The sequence below is a fragment of the Lepidochelys kempii genome, chromosome 13 (assembly GCF_965140285.1).
Source record: "Lepidochelys kempii isolate rLepKem1 chromosome 13, rLepKem1.hap1, whole genome shotgun sequence".
Lineage (NCBI taxonomy): Eukaryota > Metazoa > Chordata > Testudines > Cheloniidae > Lepidochelys > Lepidochelys kempii.
In genome coordinates this window covers 38,313,550-38,330,790 of record NC_136392.1, presented here as the reverse complement: position 1 = coordinate 38,330,790, position 17,241 = coordinate 38,313,550, and the positions used below count along the sequence as shown (strand labels likewise).

The 17,241-nt window shown below is 60.3% G+C and overlaps 1 protein-coding gene across 4 annotated transcripts in view; it reads left to right on the top strand.

Moving 5' to 3' along the window:
- Positions 1-16,508, top strand: part of CARMIL3 (capping protein regulator and myosin 1 linker 3) — a 32,219-nt gene extending 15,711 nt beyond the window's left edge. The window contains exons 14-41 of one of the 4 annotated variants that reach the window (XM_078848243.1): positions 95-172; positions 319-395; positions 610-714; positions 2,829-2,898; positions 3,366-3,447; positions 3,552-3,648; positions 4,601-4,655; positions 4,783-4,955; positions 5,597-5,665; positions 6,593-6,686; positions 6,782-6,880; positions 7,142-7,270; positions 7,968-8,081; positions 8,617-8,792; positions 8,964-9,051; positions 9,669-9,812; positions 9,931-9,994; positions 10,798-11,012; positions 12,501-12,616; positions 12,712-13,045; positions 13,127-13,261; positions 13,540-13,606; positions 13,691-13,780; positions 13,937-14,046; positions 14,229-14,412; positions 14,613-14,723; positions 14,847-14,967; positions 15,062-16,508. In XM_078848243.1, the coding sequence (XP_078704369.1) occupies positions 95-172; positions 319-395; positions 610-714; positions 2,829-2,898; positions 3,366-3,447; positions 3,552-3,648; positions 4,601-4,655; positions 4,783-4,955; positions 5,597-5,665; positions 6,593-6,686; positions 6,782-6,880; positions 7,142-7,270; positions 7,968-8,081; positions 8,617-8,792; positions 8,964-9,051; positions 9,669-9,812; positions 9,931-9,994; positions 10,798-11,012; positions 12,501-12,616; positions 12,712-13,045; positions 13,127-13,261; positions 13,540-13,606; positions 13,691-13,780; positions 13,937-14,046; positions 14,229-14,412; positions 14,613-14,723; positions 14,847-14,967; positions 15,062-15,152 (3,288 nt within the window). In that variant the 3' untranslated portion in view covers positions 15,153-16,508. Of the gene's footprint in view, positions 1-94; positions 173-318; positions 396-609; positions 715-2,828; positions 2,899-3,365; positions 3,448-3,551; positions 3,649-4,600; positions 4,656-4,782; positions 4,956-5,596; positions 5,666-6,592; positions 6,687-6,781; positions 6,881-7,141; positions 7,271-7,967; positions 8,082-8,616; positions 8,793-8,963; positions 9,052-9,668; positions 9,813-9,930; positions 9,995-10,797; positions 11,013-12,500; positions 12,617-12,711; positions 13,046-13,126; positions 13,262-13,539; positions 13,607-13,690; positions 13,781-13,936; positions 14,047-14,228; positions 14,413-14,612; positions 14,724-14,846; positions 14,968-15,061 lie in introns of those variants that run through there. The other 3 variants (XM_078848244.1, XM_078848242.1, XM_078848245.1) reach the window with 3 other exon arrangements.
- Positions 16,509-17,241: the final 733 nt, after the last annotated feature.

The following is a 17,241-nucleotide window of genomic DNA, read 5'->3' as shown; positions in this document are numbered from 1 at the left end:
CGGGTGCCGTGGGGCAGGGAGCAGGGGCTCTGTGGGGCACAGACAGCCCCCCAGCTCCGTCCATCGCTCGGTTTCGTCCCCTCTCCCCCCGCAGGGTTTTTATTCCTTCCTGGCCCAGCCCAACGCCCTCCTGCGCCTCGAGCTGGCCGGCACGGACTGCGCCGTCGACGTGGTGAGGGGCGACCAGCCGGGGGCGCCGGGGGGAGCGGGGCAACAGCCCTGGCTGGGGGAGGGGCCTCCCGGAGGCCGCGGCCTCGCCCTGCAGAGGGCATCGTGGGGAGCCGGGGGTTCGATCCCTTTCTCTCTCTGCCCCCCCAGTTATTCGGGGCGCTGCTGCATGGATGTTGCACTCGGCTTCGCTACCTCAACCTCTCCCGGAACTCCTTCTCGCACAGGTAAGTGTCGGGGTCCCCCCGCCCCCCGATTGCCTCGCTCTGGCATCCCCGTCAGGTGAACTCCCCCCCTGCACCCCAGCTTCCCAGTGAGGGGGATCCCAATTAGACTGAGCCCCCTCCATGCCTCCTTGGGCACCCTTTCCGCGGGGATCAGGGTCCCTCTGGGGCAGGCCCCCCTTAATTTTGGGGGCTCCTGGCCTGTCTCTGTCTCTAGGAAAGCCAAGGACTCCCAGCCGGCCTTCAGGCAATTCTTCTCGAGCGCCTACGCGCTGAACTACGTGAGCCTGTCGGGCACGAAAATGCCCCTGGATGCCTTGAGGTGGGTGTGTGTGTGTGTGTGTGTGTCCCTGGGCCCCCTGCTGGAGGGGACGGGCCCTGCCGTGTGTGTGTGTGTGTGTGTGTGTGTGTCCCTAGGCCCCCTGCTGGAGGGGACGGGCCCTGCCGTGTGTGTGTGTGTGTGTGTGTGTGTGTCCCTAGGCCCCCTGCTGGAGGGGACGGGCCCTGCCGTGTGTGTGTGTGTGTGTCCCTAGGCCCCCTGCTGGAGGGGACGGGCCCTGCCGTGTGTGTGTGTGTGTCCCTGGGCCCCCTGCTGGAGGGGACGGGCCCTGCCGTGTGTGTGTGTGTCCCTGGGCCCCCTGCTGGAGGGGACGGGCCCTGCCGTGTGTGTGTGTGTGTGTGTGTGTGTGTCCCTAGGCCCCCTGCTGGAGGGGATGGGCCCTGCCGTGTGTGTGTCCCTGGGCCCCCTGCTGGAGGGGACGGGCCCTGCCGTGTGTGTGTGTGTGTGTGTGTGTGTGTGTGTGTCCCTAGGCCCCCTGCTGGAGGGGATGGGCCCTGCCGTGTGTGTGTGTGTGTGTGTGTGTGTGTCCCTAGGCCCCCTGCTGGAGGGGATGGGCCCTGCCGTGTGTGTGTCCCTGGGCCCCCTGCTGGAGGGGACGGGCCCTGCCGTGTGTGTGTGTGTGTGTGTCCCTAGGCCCCCTGCTGGAGGGGACGGGCCCTGCCGTGTGTGTGTGTGTGTCCCTGGGCCCCCTGCTGGAGGGGACGGGCCCTGCCATGTGTGTGTGTGTGTGTGTGTGTGTGTGTGTGTGTCCCTAGGCCCCCTGCTGGAGGGGATGGGCCCTGCCGTGTGTGTGTGTGTGTGTGTGTGTGTGTCCCTAGGCCCCCTGCTGGAGGGGATGGGCCCTGCCGTGTGTGTGTCCCTGGGCCCCCTGCTGGAGGGGATGGGCCCTGCCGTGTGTGTGTGTGTGTGTGTCCCTGGGCCCCCTGCTGGAGGGGACGGGCCCTGCCGTGTGTGTGTGTGTGTCCCTGGGCCCCCTGCTGGAGGGGACGGGCCCTGCCATGTGTGTGTGTGTGTCCCTGGGTCCCCTGCTGGAGGGGACGGGCCCTGCCGTGTGTGTGTGTGTGTGTGTCCCTGGGCCCCCTGCTGGAGGGGACGGGCCCTGCCGTGTGTGTGTGTGTGTGTGTCCCTGGGCCCCCTGCTGGAGGGGACGGGCCCTGCCGTGTGTGTGTGTGTGTGTGTGTGTCCCTAGGCCCCCTGCTGGAGGGGACGGGCCCTGCCGTGTGTGTGTCCCTGGGCCCCCTGCTGGAGGGGACGGGCCCTGCCGTGTGTGTGTGTGTGTCCCTGGGCCCCCTGCTGGAGGGGACGGGCCCTGCCGTGTGTGTGTGTGTCCCTGGGCCCCCTGCTGGAGGGGACGGGCCCTGCCGTGTGTGTGTGTGTGTGTGTCCCTGGGCCCCCTGCTGGAGGGGACGGGCCCTGCCGTGTGTGTGTGTGTGTGTGTCCCTGGGCCCCCTGCTGGAGGGGACGGGCCCTGCCGTGTGTGTGTGTGTGTGTGTGTGTCCCTAGGCCCCCTGCTGGAGGGGACGGGCCCTGCCGTGTGTGTGTCCCTGGGCCCCCTGCTGGAGGGGACGGGCCCTGCCGTGTGTGTGTGTGTGTCCCTGGGCCCCCTGCTGGAGGGGACGGGCCCTGCCATGTGTGTGTGTGTGTCCCTGGGTCCCCTGCTGGAGGGGACGGGCCCTGCCGTGTGTGTGTGTGTCCCTGGGCCCCCTGCTGGAGGGGACGGGCCCTGCCGTGTGTGTGTGTGTCCCTGGGCCCCCTGCTGGAGGGGACGGGCCCTGCCGTGTGTGTGTGTGTGTGTGTGTGTGTGTGTGTGTGTGTGTCCCTAGGCCCCCTGCTGGAGGGGATGGGCCCTGCCGTGTGTGTGTCCCTGGGCCCCCTGCTGGAGGGGATGGGCCCTGCCGTGTGTGTGTGTGTGTGTGTGTGTGTCCCTGGGCCCCCTGCTGGAGGGGACGGGCCCTGCCGTGTGTGTGTGTGTGTCCCTGGGCCCCCTGCTGGAGGGGACGGGCCCTGCTCGCTGTGTGTTGGGGAGGCAAATGGGGGAGGTGGGCAGGGCTAGTGGGAGTCACCCCCTCTGCCCCCATTAACCCCACGGTCGCCAGGTCTCTGTTCCAGGGTCTCTCGGCCAACACCCACCTGAGTGATGTTCACCTGGACTTGAGCGGCTGCGAGGTGAGGGGGGGCTGGGAGGGGGCTGTGCATTGTGCAGGGGGAGGCTGGCGAGGGGCTTGTTATGGTTGGTCGGGGAGGGGACCATCTGTTAATTCTTTCTTTACTTCCCCTTCTCGTTCTCTCGTCATTTCTCGTTCCCTCGTTCTTTCCCCCATCTTGTTCTCGTTCCCTCGTTCTTTCCCCCATCTTGTTCTCGTTCCCTCGTTCTTTTCCTCCCATCTCATTCCCTCGTTCCCTCTTTCTTTCCCTCCCTCCCCATCTTGTTCTCTTGTTCTTTCCCTCCCGTTTCATTCCTTCGTCATTTCCCTCCCGTCTTGTTCTCTCATTCTGTCATTCCCCTGTTCTTTTCCTCCCATTTCGTTCTCTCATTCTCTCGTTGTTTCCTTTCCAATGTTGTTCTCTTGTTCTTTCAATTGTTCCTTCTTTCTCTCCTCCACTATCTCATTCACTCATTCTCTCTCTCCCAGCTGCGCTCACCGGGGGCTCAGGTCCTACAGGAGCAGCTCCCAGGGGTCACTGCCATGGGGAGCCTAGACATCTCCGACAACGGTGAGTCTGTCTACCTGCCCTTGAGCCCCTACATCCCTGCCCTGGGGGCGGGGGCAGTATCTCAACTCCCCCTGACGCTCCTCTTCTCCCACCGCTTGCTCCAGGTTTCGACTCCGATTTGCTGACGCTGGTCCCTGCTTTGGGCAAGAACAAATCCCTCAAACACCTCTGGCTGGGCAAGAACTTCAGCATCAAGTCCCGGTGGGTGAACACTTTTGTCATCCACCTTCTGTCCCATCTTATTGCCTCCCTCTTCCCCAGGAGAGAGAGGTCCTTGAGGAGCCTCTTCTAAACCTATTTTCCTCCAAGCTCACCTTCTCTAGTGAGGAGGTTGTGCTCCATGGGACCCAGTCTAGACTCATTAGATGGGTGCTGGGCTCCATGGGACCCTTTCTAGACCCACTGGATAGGCACTGGCTCCATGAGAACAGTTTGAGACCCATTGGATGGGCATTGGACCCATGGGACCCATTCTACACCCTTTAAATGGCATTGGGCTCCATGGGACCCATTCTAGACTCATTGGATGGGTGCTGGGCTCCGTTAGAAACTTCTAGACCCACTGGATGGGTATTGGTGCCTAGTGGGGACCATTCTAGACCAATTAGACTATGCTGCAAACATCCAGAAAGAAATGGAGAATAGTGGAAGTAGAAAAGCCATCTAGAACCTCCCCAGGTGGGTGACCTAGAAAGATGGCCAAGAGGTTTTGCATCTCTGATTAGGTTGACATTATGAAGTCCAGTTACACAGAACCCACCAAGCGTCGAGCATGGAAGGAAGTGATACAGCATGGATGACCTAGAAGACTAGCCAAGCAATGTGATGAGTCTACTGAGTTTGAATCTATAGAGCCCAATTATCCAGAACGTGTCCAGTCTAGAACATGGGGAAAGGGTCTAGAACAGGTCACCTAGAACACTAGCCAAGCAATGTTGCAAATCTGCTGAGGTGGATGCTGTTGAGTTCAGCAATCCAGAACCCACCCAACTTAGAACATGAAGGGAAGGGGTCTAGAATAAGTGTCCTAGAACAATTAGCATGTTCCTGTTTAGCTTACAGCCGGTCAGTGGCTGGGCTGGTGAATTTAGCTCTCAGCCTCGTCCCACCCCTCTGGGTGCTCATGCCCGGCCTCTGTGTTCTCTCTCCCCAGGACGCTGGAGGAGATACTTCACAAGATTGTACAGCTGATTCAGGAGGAAGATTGTGTGAGTCTGTCCCTCATGAAAAGTGAAAATTGCTCTGAGGCGGGAGGCTGTGGATCGGGATTGAGGGGAACCAGCAGAGTTGTGGGGGGCAGGGGATCCCAGGGCTGACTCCCCTCTCTCCTGCCAGTCCCTGCAATCTCTCTCTGTGGCCGACTCACGGCTGAAGTCCCGGACCAGCATCCTCATCAACGCCCTTGGCAGTAATACCTGCTTGAGCAAGGTGGACCTGAGCGGGAATGGCATGGAGGACCTGGGGGCCAAGATGCTGTCCAAGGCTCTGCAGATCAACAGCAGCCTTCGGTGGGGGCTCCTGGAGGAAGGGGACACTGGGGTGCAGCAGGAAGTCCCATCAGGGGGACTGGGTGCGGGAGGCGGTCTCATGGGGGGGATTGGGGTTGAGGGTAGGAAGTAAGGTCCGATTCAGGGCCATGGGTGCAGACTGAGGGGGTGGGGTAGCTGGGGTCTCAATGGCAGGAGAGTGGGGGGATTGGGGCTGGGGCGGGGGGGGTCTCACTGGGTGGGCCAAGGGAGGGTGTCCCATTGGGGGATTTGCAGGGGGATTGGGACTTGTGGGGTCTTGTCAGGGGAAGTGGGGGGAATTTGGGGGTTGGGAGAGGGGCTACCATTGGGCAGGAGCAGGGATTGGGGTTGGGAGAGGAGAACCGAGGGGAAGGATCCCAGGGGACTAGGAAGCATGGGAGGGGATACGGAAGGGGGGCCTTGTTGGAGAGAGGAGGGGAGGAGAGAGCCATTGATGGGGACAGCAGAAGAGGGAGTCCCTACTGGAGAATGTGGGGAAGGGGGTTCCACTGGAGAGGAGGCGGGTGGACGCTTTGTATTAGCCAAGGCAGGGAACAGGGTCTCATCTGGGGTGTCATCACAGTGGAGGGGCAAGAAGGACCCCAGTGTTGGGTGACCCAGCCTGGATCTCCCCTTTGCAGGAGCATCGCCTGGGACCGGAACAACACAACAGCACTCGGCTTCCATGATGTTGCCCGAGCCCTGGAGAAGTGAGTCTGGAAGGGGACTTCCTGGGATGTCAGGGGCTGACACTCAACCAGGGGTGCCCCCCAACATGCACCTCACCCTCAGTCTGCATGCTTCGTGTTAGCATTGATAACAGATATCATTACTCAGGTTTTTAATGCCTGCTTGCTGCTTAATTGTTTGTAATTCATTTTTATTGGGGACGTGTGTGGACTGGCAGAGCGGTCTGGATGGTTTTGAGCTGAGTTGGGGGTTGGATTGGTTGTGTTGAGTTGAGGCAGTTAGGTTGTTGAGTAGGTGGTTGGGTTGTTGGAGTTGATTACTGGTGCATTTGTTGGGTTGGTTGGTATTATTGGATAAGGTGATTGGGTTACTGAATGGGGCTGGTTTGGGTTGGGTTATTGGTTTGGTTCAGTTAGCTTGGGTTATTGGTTGAATAGAGTCAGGTTAGCTTGAGTTGGATTGGATTATTACTAGCATAGAGTTGGGTTAGGTTGGGTTGAGTTGGTTTGGGTTCTTGGTTGGGTTACGTTGGTTGAGTTGGATTGAATAAGTGGTTAAGTAGAGTTGGGTTGGATTGGTTGGGTAGAGTTGGGCTGGGTTGAATTTGATTGGGTTGTTGGGTAGAGTTGGGATGGGTTCTTGGTTGGGTGGAGTTGGGTTGGGTTATTGGAAGGGTCATTGGGGTGATGAGTTGTTTGGGTTGGGTTGTTGCGATGGCTGGATGATAAGAGGGAGGTGGACAATGCCTGGGATAATGGGCAGACAAGAAGTTGGTTGGGGGGTGACTGGAGGAGGAACAGGGGGTGATAATGGGGAGATGGGGGAGGTTAGATAACTGGGAGGAAGTGAGACCATAACTCTGACAGATCTGAGCGGAAGGTCCCTGAGTATCTGGGGGGCCCTTTCCCAACACCCTCTCCCATTTAACCTTACACCCCTCTCTACAGCAACTACACCCTGAAGTACATGTCCTTCCCCATGAGCGACATCACAGCCGCTTACCGCAGTGCCCCGGAGAGGACGGACGAGGTGTGGCAGAAGGTGGGTAGAGCCTGGAGGCCCCGGGGCTCGGTTGGAGGGGGTGGGGGGAAACCAAGGGGTCTCTCATCTGCTTCTCTCCCTTCCCTCCCCCCCAGATCCAATGGTGCCTCCTCCGAAACGGCCATTCCCAGAAGTTCTCCCAGGAGCAGGCGTTCCGACTCCAGCAGGGGATCGGCACCAGCAGCGCCGAGCAAGTAAACGTTCCCATCTCCCCATACCACCCCCATGGGCAAGGGAGCTGGCTGGCTCAGGGGGGTGGAGAATGGGACATGGGGCCTTTCCCCTCTAGGGGGCGCCAGCTCCCATCAGGCTCCAGGATGGGACTGGCTGGCTCAAGGAGGCTGGGAATGGGACATGGAGCCTTTTCCCCTAGGGGGTGCTGGTTCTGATCTGGCCCCAGGGCGGGGGTCCCGGCTGGCTCCAGGGATTTTGCTAACAGCTCCGTCCCCCAGCAGATGATCAGACGGCTGTGCCTGCGGGTCCAGGAGGAGGTGAGGGCTCTGCACAGCTGCCCTGCTGATACTGTCCAGGAGGAGGTGCTCTATGCACGGGAGCTCATGAAGGAGGCCAAGAACTCGCGGGCGGTGAGACAGATCCCTCCGTCCGGGCCCTGCCCCATTCTTGCCATCCCCACCCCTCTCAGTTCGGCCTCTGTTCCTCCCTCCCATTTGATCCCATCCCCTTCCCCTCGGTCTCACCTTCCGCCTGCCTTTCTTCTCTCTGTCTCCTCTCCCCAGATGTTCTCCACATCTGTACACAGCAGCCCTGGCTGAACACTGGGTCCACTAGCTGAGGTCACATCCAGTCTTGCTGGCCCAGACAGTAGCTCTCCAGATGTTACCATGGCTCTTCTATCACCAGATACAAACTGTCTCCCCAGATGTTGCTGCACCTCTGCACAGCTGGGTCCTCCATCTCTGGCCAAGTCACTAAGTCCCCATATGTTGCCACAGCTGTATTCCATATCCCTGGCTAAACACTGCTTCTGCAGATGTTGACACATCTGGACCTTCTATCCCCAGCCAGAAACTAGACCCCCCCAGATGTTGCCACAGCTGTAGCCTCTATCCCTGGCGGGACACCGTCTCCCCCAATGTAGCCTGTAGCCTCTATCCCACAGCGGTACACAGCTGGATCCTCCATCTCTGGCCCAGGAACAAACTCCCCAGATGTTACCACAGCTGCACACTGTAGCCCCGCCCCAGTTGCTGTTGCCCCTCCCCCCGCGCACATCTGTCCCTGTTCACCCTGTCCCTCTCTGCTCGTGCTTTCTCTCCCCAGCTGTTCCCCAGCCTCTATGAACTGGGACACATCTTGGCGAGCGACGGGCCCGTCCGGCAGCGACTGGAGTCCGTGGCCAATGAGGTCTCCAAGGCCGTTGACAAGGAGCTGCAGGTGATGAGCTGGGGACGTCTCCCTGGGGGGGTTTGGGGGACTCAGTGTAGGGGGACCCCAGGTCTTACTGGGGGCGTTGGGGGTGTAGGGGGGCACCCCAGATGTCACTAGTGGGGTTGGGGGACCCCAGGTCTCACTGGGGAGGTCTGGGGGACCCTGAATTTCATTAGGGGGACCCCAGGTCTCACTGAGGGTTTGGGGGCTCAGTTTAGGGGAACCATGAGTCTCATTAGGGGGGTTGGGGGGACTCAGTTTGGGGAACCACAGGTCCCACCAAGGGGTGGGGGACACAGCTTAGGGGGACCCTGGGTCTCACTAGCTTGGTCAGGGGACCCCAGGTCTCACTGGGAGGTTTCAGGGGCTCAGTATGGGGGGACCCCAGGTCTTACTGGAGTCTTGGGGGACTCAGTTTGGGGGGACCCTGGGTCTGCTGTGTTACTAAGGGAGCTCAGTGTGGGGGGCCCAGTTCTGGGGCACTTGGGGGTGACTCAGTGTTTCGGGAGCCCCCCTCTCTGACTGGTGGGGTTGCTCCCAGGTGATCCTGGAGTCCATGGTGACACTGACCCAGGAGCTCTGCCCCAGGGCCATGCAGGCCGCCGAGGGCCACAACAAGATGCTGGGAGCCGTGTCAGAGCGGGTGACTGTCCCCCGCAACTTCATCCGGGGGGCGCTGCTGGAGCAGGCCGGGCAGGACATCCAGAACAAGCTGAAGTAAGACAGGAGCTGGGGAGGGGACAGGTGTGTGTATGGGGGGTCCCCAAGGAGGGCTGGGTGGGGCGTTTTAGGGGGATGGGGAGCACTGTGGGATGGCCAGGTTGGGGTGCTCGGGGGGCTTTAGGGGGGCTGTCCAGTCTCTGACCCCCCTCCCCCGTTTGACCCCAGCGAGGTGAAGTTGTCTGTGGTGACGTATCTCACCAACTCCATTGTGGAGGAGCTCCTGGAGGAGTTGTACAGCACCCACAAGAGCCTGGTGAGCCCCCCCCCAATGACCCCCAGCCCCCCACAGTCACCCCCAACCCCCCACAGTGACCCCGGCCCCCCACAGTGACCCTAGCCCCTCACAATAAGCCCAGCCCCCCACAGTCACCCCCAGCCCCCACAGAGAACTCTACTCCCCACCGTCGTCCCCAGCCCGCCACACTGACCCTCAGCCCCTCACCGTGACCCCAGCCCCCCACAGAGATCCCCACCCCCACAGAGACTCCCAGCCTCCCTCAATCACCCCCAGCCCCCCACACTGACCCTCAGCCCCTCACTGTGACCCCCACCTCCCACAGAGACTTTAAGCTCCCCACAGTGACCCCCAGCCCTCTGTACTGCCCCTCCCCACCCCCTGACACCCCACCACCACCCCTCATACACCCCACAGCCCCACCCCCTTTTCCCACTGCATTACCCCTAGACCTCTATCTCCCCAACCCCACATGTCCCCAGAACCCCCACTTCCCCCTTTCTCCCACCAAATGCAGCTGTACCCCACCCCTATCTTTTCCCTCAGTCCCCTGTACTTTGCCCCCCAAACCCTCCTCAGTCCCCTCTAACCCCTGGGTCACCCCAATAATCTCTCTCATCTTCCCCCTCACATAGACCCAGCACATCGCCCACCTCCAGCAGCTCTCCGAGGGGCAGGGCGGTGCTGGGAGCTCCGGGGGGACCCCACTGGACCAGCCCCCCAGGAACCAGCTGAGAGATCATGAGGAGACCACAGACGATGAGCTGGGAACCAGCATTGTAAGCAGTGGGGATGGGGCACAGCCCTGCAGGCCCCTCTCCCAGCCACCCACGCCCCAGGGCAGGGAGGGGACCCCCCATACCTGGCTCTAGGGTCACCCTGCTCTCCTCTCTGCAGGACACCATCGCTATCAAGAGGCAGAAACATGGCAGGAAAATCCGACCTGTCTCAGCTTTTATCAGTGAGTAATGGTCACACATCAGATCTCCTCTTTCTCCATCCACCCCTTTTCCATCCATCCATCCATCCTCCTGTCCATCCATCCACCCCTTATCCATCCATCCATCCTCCTGCCCAGCCATCCACCCCTTATCCATCCATCCACCCTTTATCCACCGTTTAATCCATCCATCTCCATACACACCCCTCCATCCATCCACCCCTTATCCATCCATCCATCCATCCATCCATCCATCCACCTCCTGTCCATCCATCCATCCATCCACCTCCTGTCCATCCATCCATCCACCTCCTGTCCATCCACCTCCTGTCCATTTATCCATCGTTTAATCCATCCATCTCCATACACACCCCTCCATCCATCCACCGCTTACCCATCCATCCACCCCTTATCCATCCATCCATCCATCCACCCACCCATCCGTCCATCCACCCCTTATCCATAAATCCTCCTGCCCATCTATCCACCCCTTATCCACCTGTCCATCCATCCACCCATCAATCCATCCATCCATCCTCCTCTCCATCCGTCCACCCATCCGTCCGTCCATCCATCCATCCACCTGTCCATCCATCCACCCACCCTTTATCCACCATTTAATCCATCCATCTCCATACATACCCCTCTATCCATCCACCCATCCACCCACCCCTCCCTCTATCCATTCACTCCTTCATCCATCTCTCCATCCCTGTCCGCTCTCCCTCCATCCATCCACCCCTCAGTCCATCCACACAACCCTTCCTCTGTCACTCACCCTCTCCTCTGCCCCACTCTCTCTCTCTCTCTGCCTCCCCCCACAGGCGGGGCTGACCCAGACACTGATGCCACACACTCCTGGGGCACCAACTCGCCGTCAGGCTGGCTCTCCTCATCAGCCAGCAGCCAGTACTCGCATTCCCGCAGCCCCTCCTTCGAGGGACTGGCTGAGCTCCCCACTGAGGGGTCCCGGCTGGAGCACCGCACCCGCGGCCGGCCCCGGCCCCCCCGGTGTGTCCCCCCGGGGCCCCGCCAGAACGTGAGTCACGCTGATCCCATCTGCCCCCTCGCTCAGCCACACCTTCCATTTCTCCTTCACTCCTCCCTCCATTTTCTCATCTCTCTGTTCCTTTTCCTAGTCCTTCACTTTCTCATCCATTCCCTCGTTTTCTCCTTTCCACAGTCAGTTTTGCCTTAAGTCATTCATTTGCTCATTCCTTTGTTTTCTCGATCCTTTCTCGTTCTTTTGTTTTGTCCTTTGTTTTTCATTTGCTTATTTGCTTGTGTAGTAGGAAGAGAGACTGTGGGATACAAGTACCGTGCTTCATCGACAATAAACCTGGCTAGGTGCCTTCGTCCCTTAACGGATCTTGTGGTCATTGGGTGGTTTGCTCGAGTTCTGCCGTGCCAGCTGTCTGCGCAGAGCTGGGGTGGCACACAGAGGGAAAACACACACACAGCCAAACGTCTATCAACATCTAACCACAGCTTATTCATTTATTCTCTCCACTTTGTGTTCCTTCTTTCATTCATTGATTTTCTCATTCATTAATTCCTTCTCTCATTCGTTTTCTCATTCATTTGTTCCTTCTTCTGTTCTTTCACTCATTTATTTCTTCATTCCATTGTTCCTTCCCTCATTCATTTGTTTGTTCATCTTCCCCTCTGTTCTCTTATTAGTTCCTTTGTTCAGTCTGTCGTCCATCCTCTCCTTTGTTCATTCATTCTTTTCCCTTTTTCTCTCTCTGTCTTTCCTCAAGAAAGTATTTTTTCATGCAATGCACTGTCAACCTCTGGAACTCCTTGCCAGAAGGTGTTGTGAAAGCCAATACTATAACGGGGTTCAAAAGGGAGCTAGATAGATTCATGGAGGATAGGCCCATCAATGGCTATTAGCCAGGATGGGCAGAAATGGTGTCCACAGCCTCTGTTTGCCAGAAGCTGGGGTGGGGTGACAGGGGATGGATCACTTGATGATTCCCTGTTCTGTCCATTCCCTCTGGGGCACCATTGGCCACTGTCTGAGGACAGGATACTGGGCTTGATGGACCTTTGGTCTGACCCAGTCTGGCCGTTCTTATGTTCTTATGTAATTGCATCCTTTTGGACTGACCCTTACCCCAGCCCCAGAGCCTGATGGGTAATGAGCAGAAACAGACACATGCAGGTAGAAATTATCCCTTACCAAAACAGGAAGTCCTGGTTGCCAAGAGATGGGACTTACCACTTCAACTGTGAAAGGGGGATGAGCCAGTCTTAAAGTAAGAACGGCCAGCTGAACATTAATCTTTCTAATACTCCAAAATGGGAAGTCCTGCCCACTGGAGGCGGTACTTCCTGTTTCCCCATAGAAAGAAGGAAGAGCCATTCCTAAAGTGGGAGGAGTTAAAAGCTGTATCTCAAGACTCTGAAGCAGGAAGTCCAAGTCACTGGAGGCGAGACTTCCCATTTTGCCTGAGGGGGCAGGGGAAGGGGCAAGCCTTAAAGTGACAGCAGCTAATTCCTTGCTTCTTACACGTCTCCTCAGCAGGCTCGGACACCTGGGTCTATTGAGCCCCAGCGGCAGGAGAATGGGACAGTGCCGCGACTGGATGAGGGGCTGGAGGAATTTTTTAGCAGGCGTGTCCTCACAGATAACACCAGGTGGGACCATATAACCTAGGGGTGCGGGAAAGGGTGGGGATCACCCCAGTCTGATTCTCTGACCACCCCCACTTCTCTCCTCTGCCCCCCTACAGCTATCCACGGACCCCCAGAGGCTGTGGGGTGAGACCAGGCCCCTCAGACGCGCTGCCCCCTGTGCAGAAGAAGAGGCGAAAGGGGCTTTTCCATTTTCGGAGGCATCGGAGCCTCAAGGGGGAGAGGGAGGTTGAAGACACCCTGTGGGGGGCCCCCCACAGCTCCCCCAGCACCCCCCAGGGGACAGCAGATGAGCCCAAGGCTTCAATGTGGAGTTCAGCCAGCCTGGATGAGGGGGAGGGGCAGGAACCCCAGGGAATGGGGATTCCCCTCCCCGGGATGGGGGGCAGCGGAGGAAGTGGGGTGAAGGGGCTGCCCCCCAGAGGTAAGCAGGTAAGAAGGCGCCGGGCTGCAGGGAGCCGGGCAGGAAGGGCCAGCAGGGGTCGCTGCTTTCAACTGCCTCTGTTTTTGTAGGGTCACACCGCTGATCGTTCCCCCAACCCCATGAGGGAGGAGTCAGATTCTTCGGAGGCGGAGCTACTGCAGCCCTCCAGAGTCCACGGAATCGCCCTGCCCGGAATGGGGCGGAGCCTGGATGGGAAGAAAGAGGTACGTGGGCTGAGAGAGGAGGTGCACACCTGCAGGGGCGGGGCCTGAGGACAGGCCACGCCCACTCAATGCCTCAAGGTCTGCAGCTGTTAGCGGAAGGAGGGGGATTCTCGGGGACGGGGCCAGAGGATGGAGGCCACAACCTCCGAACCCCTTATGGTCTGGACTGAGGCTGGGGAGGGAGAGGCTCTGGGGGCATGGGCTGAGGGTGGAGGCCACACCCACTTAACCCCTGATGGTCTGGTCCAAACTCCCCTGTTCCCTCATTCTTGTTTCAGGGGGCAGAGCTGCAAAGGGTGGGCAGCCTACAGGATCGAGAGAGGAGGAGGTCCTCGGACGGCTCAGGTAGGGGGGCACACCCCAAATTCTGCCCCTCCCCCTCGCCTAGCTCCCCCCAACCTGATACCCCCCTTTATCTCTTCCCCACAGAGAAAGGGGGCTGGAGACCCCAGCCTCCCCCTCAGAGCTCCAAGCCAGCGTTTGCCACCATTCGAAGGGCTGAGGCTAGCTGGGATATTGGTAAGGGCTGCGAGCTTCCCTGCAGCAGTGCCCCCAGGGCTGTGAGCTTCCCAAGAGCAGTGTCCCCACCTGGGGAGGAGCTCTGGGGTTGCGAGCTTCTCCACAACAGTGCTCCCATTGCTCATGTGGTTTCTCCCTCTCCCCCAACCCCATCAGCGGAGGAGAGCTCCCAGCTGGACCTGGAGGGGACGGACATCTTCAGTGCGGCCCCCAGAGTGGAGGCGGGGGAGAAGCTCCCAAACCCCAGCTTCCTGGCATCTGGAAAGGTGAGGGGGGCCCTGCAGGGGTGGGAGGCTGGGGTGGTGAAGCTGGGGGGCAGAGAGGGGGTATAAGCTGTGAGCTTCCCCACAGCAGTGCCCCCAGGATGGAGTTTGCGGTGCTCTGTGGTATTACCAGGGAGGGCTAATTGCTCTGATTATCTCTCCCCCCCAATCCCATTCCCTAACAGGCCAGGGAGCCGCCATCCGGCCCCCGCCCCCCCAAGCCAGTAGTCATCCCCCGTGGCCGAAAGCCCCCGACTCAGCCGGAGAGGAGTCAGAGTAGCGAGGAGCAGGCAGGTGGGGCCGGCCCCACCGAGACTCGGACCTCCCCCCCCGTCGCCCGCCCCCGACCGGACCACTTGGAAACAGAAGGTATCAGGAGCGGAGATTGGGGCACGGGGCCTTTCCCCTCCAGGACCAGCTGGACCCGTTCAAGGGGACGGGTAATGGGATGTGGGGCTTGTCCCCTCTAGGGGGCACCGGCTCCCATCCAGCCCCAGGGCAGAGGAGCTGGCTGGCTCAGGAGGGTGGGGGTTGAGTCACGGGGCCTTTCACCCTCTCTCTCTTTCCAGGGGGGTCCGAGGTGGGGCGGAAGGCGGCCCCTCTGAAACCTCAGCGAACGCGCCGGGCGCAGTCCTGTGACAAACTGGAGTCAGATCAGGGTCGAGACCCCGGAGCCAGAGGTGAGACCCTGAACTGAGGCGGGCGGCGAGAGCCCGGGGCTGCGAGCTTCCCCCCTGCAGTGCCCCCAGCCGGGCTGTCTCTCTCTCAGGATCTAACCCCTTCCCCTCTCCCGGCCCCAATAGGTGCTGCTAACGCCCCCCTGCCAGACCCCCCCTCCGCCCCCACCCTCGGAGCAGCATCAGCCCCCTCGGAAACCTCGTCTCCCCATCTCCCGGCCTTTCCTCTCTGTGGACCAGGCTGTGGGTGAGTAAAACGGCCCCTCTGGGCCACAGAGGGTTAACAACCCCCCACCCGGCCGTCCCCCCTCCACCCTGACACCTTGTCTGTCTCTCCTCAGGAACCCAGGAGTCCGGGACAGACTGACAGACCTGCTATTGAGTATCAGCCGTGCCCCCAGCTGGGAGAAGAGGGGGAACGTGGAAGCCTGAGAACAGAGAGAAAGAAGGGACGACTGGGCCTTCCCCAAGATCCAGCCATGAACCCCCCAAAACAAGGATCAACACCCCTCACACATGGCCTTGGGGCTGCAGACCCTGCCCTGCCCCCCCACCCTTCCCTCCCGCCTCACTTCCACTCCTCCATTCAGGCCTGTTTTGTTCCCCCGCTTCTGCCCCCCCCCCCAATCCCTCGAGGGACGGACCCCTGTTTTCACAGCGTGCCCCCCCCCGGCGGGAGGAGGTATTGCTCCCCCAGGAGGAAAGAGCGGGCGGGACTCTGAATGCGGCTCATCCCCCCTGCACCTCCCACCGCCCCCCAGCTGCCCACCCCCCATTTTCCACCCCTCCAGGGTCCCTGTCTATTTTCGGCTTGTACAGAAGGAAGAGAGAAATAAATTCTATATGGCGACCGGAGCGGGCGCGAGGGCGTCTCCTTTGTTCCTCTGGGGCAGCGGGGGACAGGAGCACCCCCTCTCCTGGGGGCTCCCCCAGGCCGCAAGCACCAGGAGTCACCGTCCCAATCTCGGGGTACTGGGTTGTAGTTCTCAGATGTGGCCAGCAGGGGGCGCGGACACACAAACACACACACGCGCGGCAGTTCTCAGCCCCTCCACCAGGGGGCAGCAAGGACGCCCCCCCCAACACATTGGGCTCCAGCTCAGCTTGTGGGGTTGTGTACCCCCCCAAAGCCCTTCGCTGTGTGGTGTGTCCCCGCCGTGTTGGGTCTCCCTGTGCACGTTGCATTGTGCGGTGTGCCGCCTTGCTGGCGAGAAGTGTTGTGTCCCTGTTGTGTTGTGTCCCCGCTTTGTGTGCCTGGGGGGGTGTTTGCAGCAGCTCCTCGCGCTTGGGGGCTCCCTGGGCTGGTCCGGGTGTCTGTTGTTGTTTTGTGTGGTTCTGATGGGTCCTTCCTGGGCGTCGCAGGCTTGCGGGCCCCTGCTGTGCAAGATGTTGTCTCTTCTCAGGTGTGCAGCGGGTCGTGTGTCTCTGGCGCTGCCTGGCTGTGAGCGGTGTGTCCCTGTTGTGTGTTGTATCCCCCAGGAGTGGGTGTTGGGGGCATGGCGTGCATTTGTGGTGCCTCCTTCCTCAGGCCGTCTCCCTGTGGTGTTGTGTGTCTGTGTGCAACAGTTTACACACACACAGCCCAGCTGCAGCCTCCGGTCTCTGCCGGAGCGGGGGCGGGGCCAAGCCGCCAAGCCACGCCCCCAGACCCCCCCCCCTGTCTGGAGCGGAACGAGGGAGCGAGCAGAGAGACCGGAGGAGAAATGCGGGTCGGGGGAAGGGAGATCGATACCCTCAGGGAGCGAGGGAGTGAGACAGCCGGAAGGGACGAGAGCAGAGAAGGAGGAGAGGAGGAGGAGGGTGGAAAAGGAGGGAGGGTAGAAGAGGGAGAGGAGGAGGGCGGAGAAGGTGTGAGGGTAGAAGGAGGAGAGGAGGAGGGCGGAGAAGGAGGGAGGGTAAAAGAGGGGAAGGAGGGAGGGTAGAAGAGGGAGAGGAGGAGGGCGGAGAAGGTGTGAGGGTAGAACAGGGAAGGAGGAGGAGAGCGGAGAAGGAGGGAGGGTAGAAGCGGGAGAGGAGGAGGAGGGCGGAGAAGTAGGGAGGGTAGAAGGCAGAGAGGAGGAGGGTGGAGAAGGAGAGAGGGTAGAAGCGGAAAAGGAGGAGGACAGTGAAGGAAGGAGGGTAAAAGCGGGGAAGGAGGGAGGGTAGAAGGCAAAGAAGAAGGGCAGAGAAGGAGGGAGGGTAGAAGAGGGGAAGGAGAAGGGCAGAGAAAGAGGGAGGGTAGAAGGGGAAGAAGGAGGGTGGAGAAGGAGGGAGGGTAGAAGGGGGAGAGGAGGAAGGCAGAGAAGGAAGGACGGTAAAAGCAGAGAAGGAGGGAGGGTAGAAGGGGGAGAGGAGGAGGGCGGAGAAGGAAGGAAGATAAAAGAGGGGAAGGAGGAGGGCGGGAAAGGAGGGAGGGTAAAAGAGGGGAAGGAGGAGGGCGGAGAAGGAGGGAGGGTAAAAGAGGGGGAGGAGGAGAGCGGGGAAGGATGGAGGGTAAGAGGGAAGGAGAAGGGCAGAGAAGGAGGGAGGGTAGAAGCGGGAG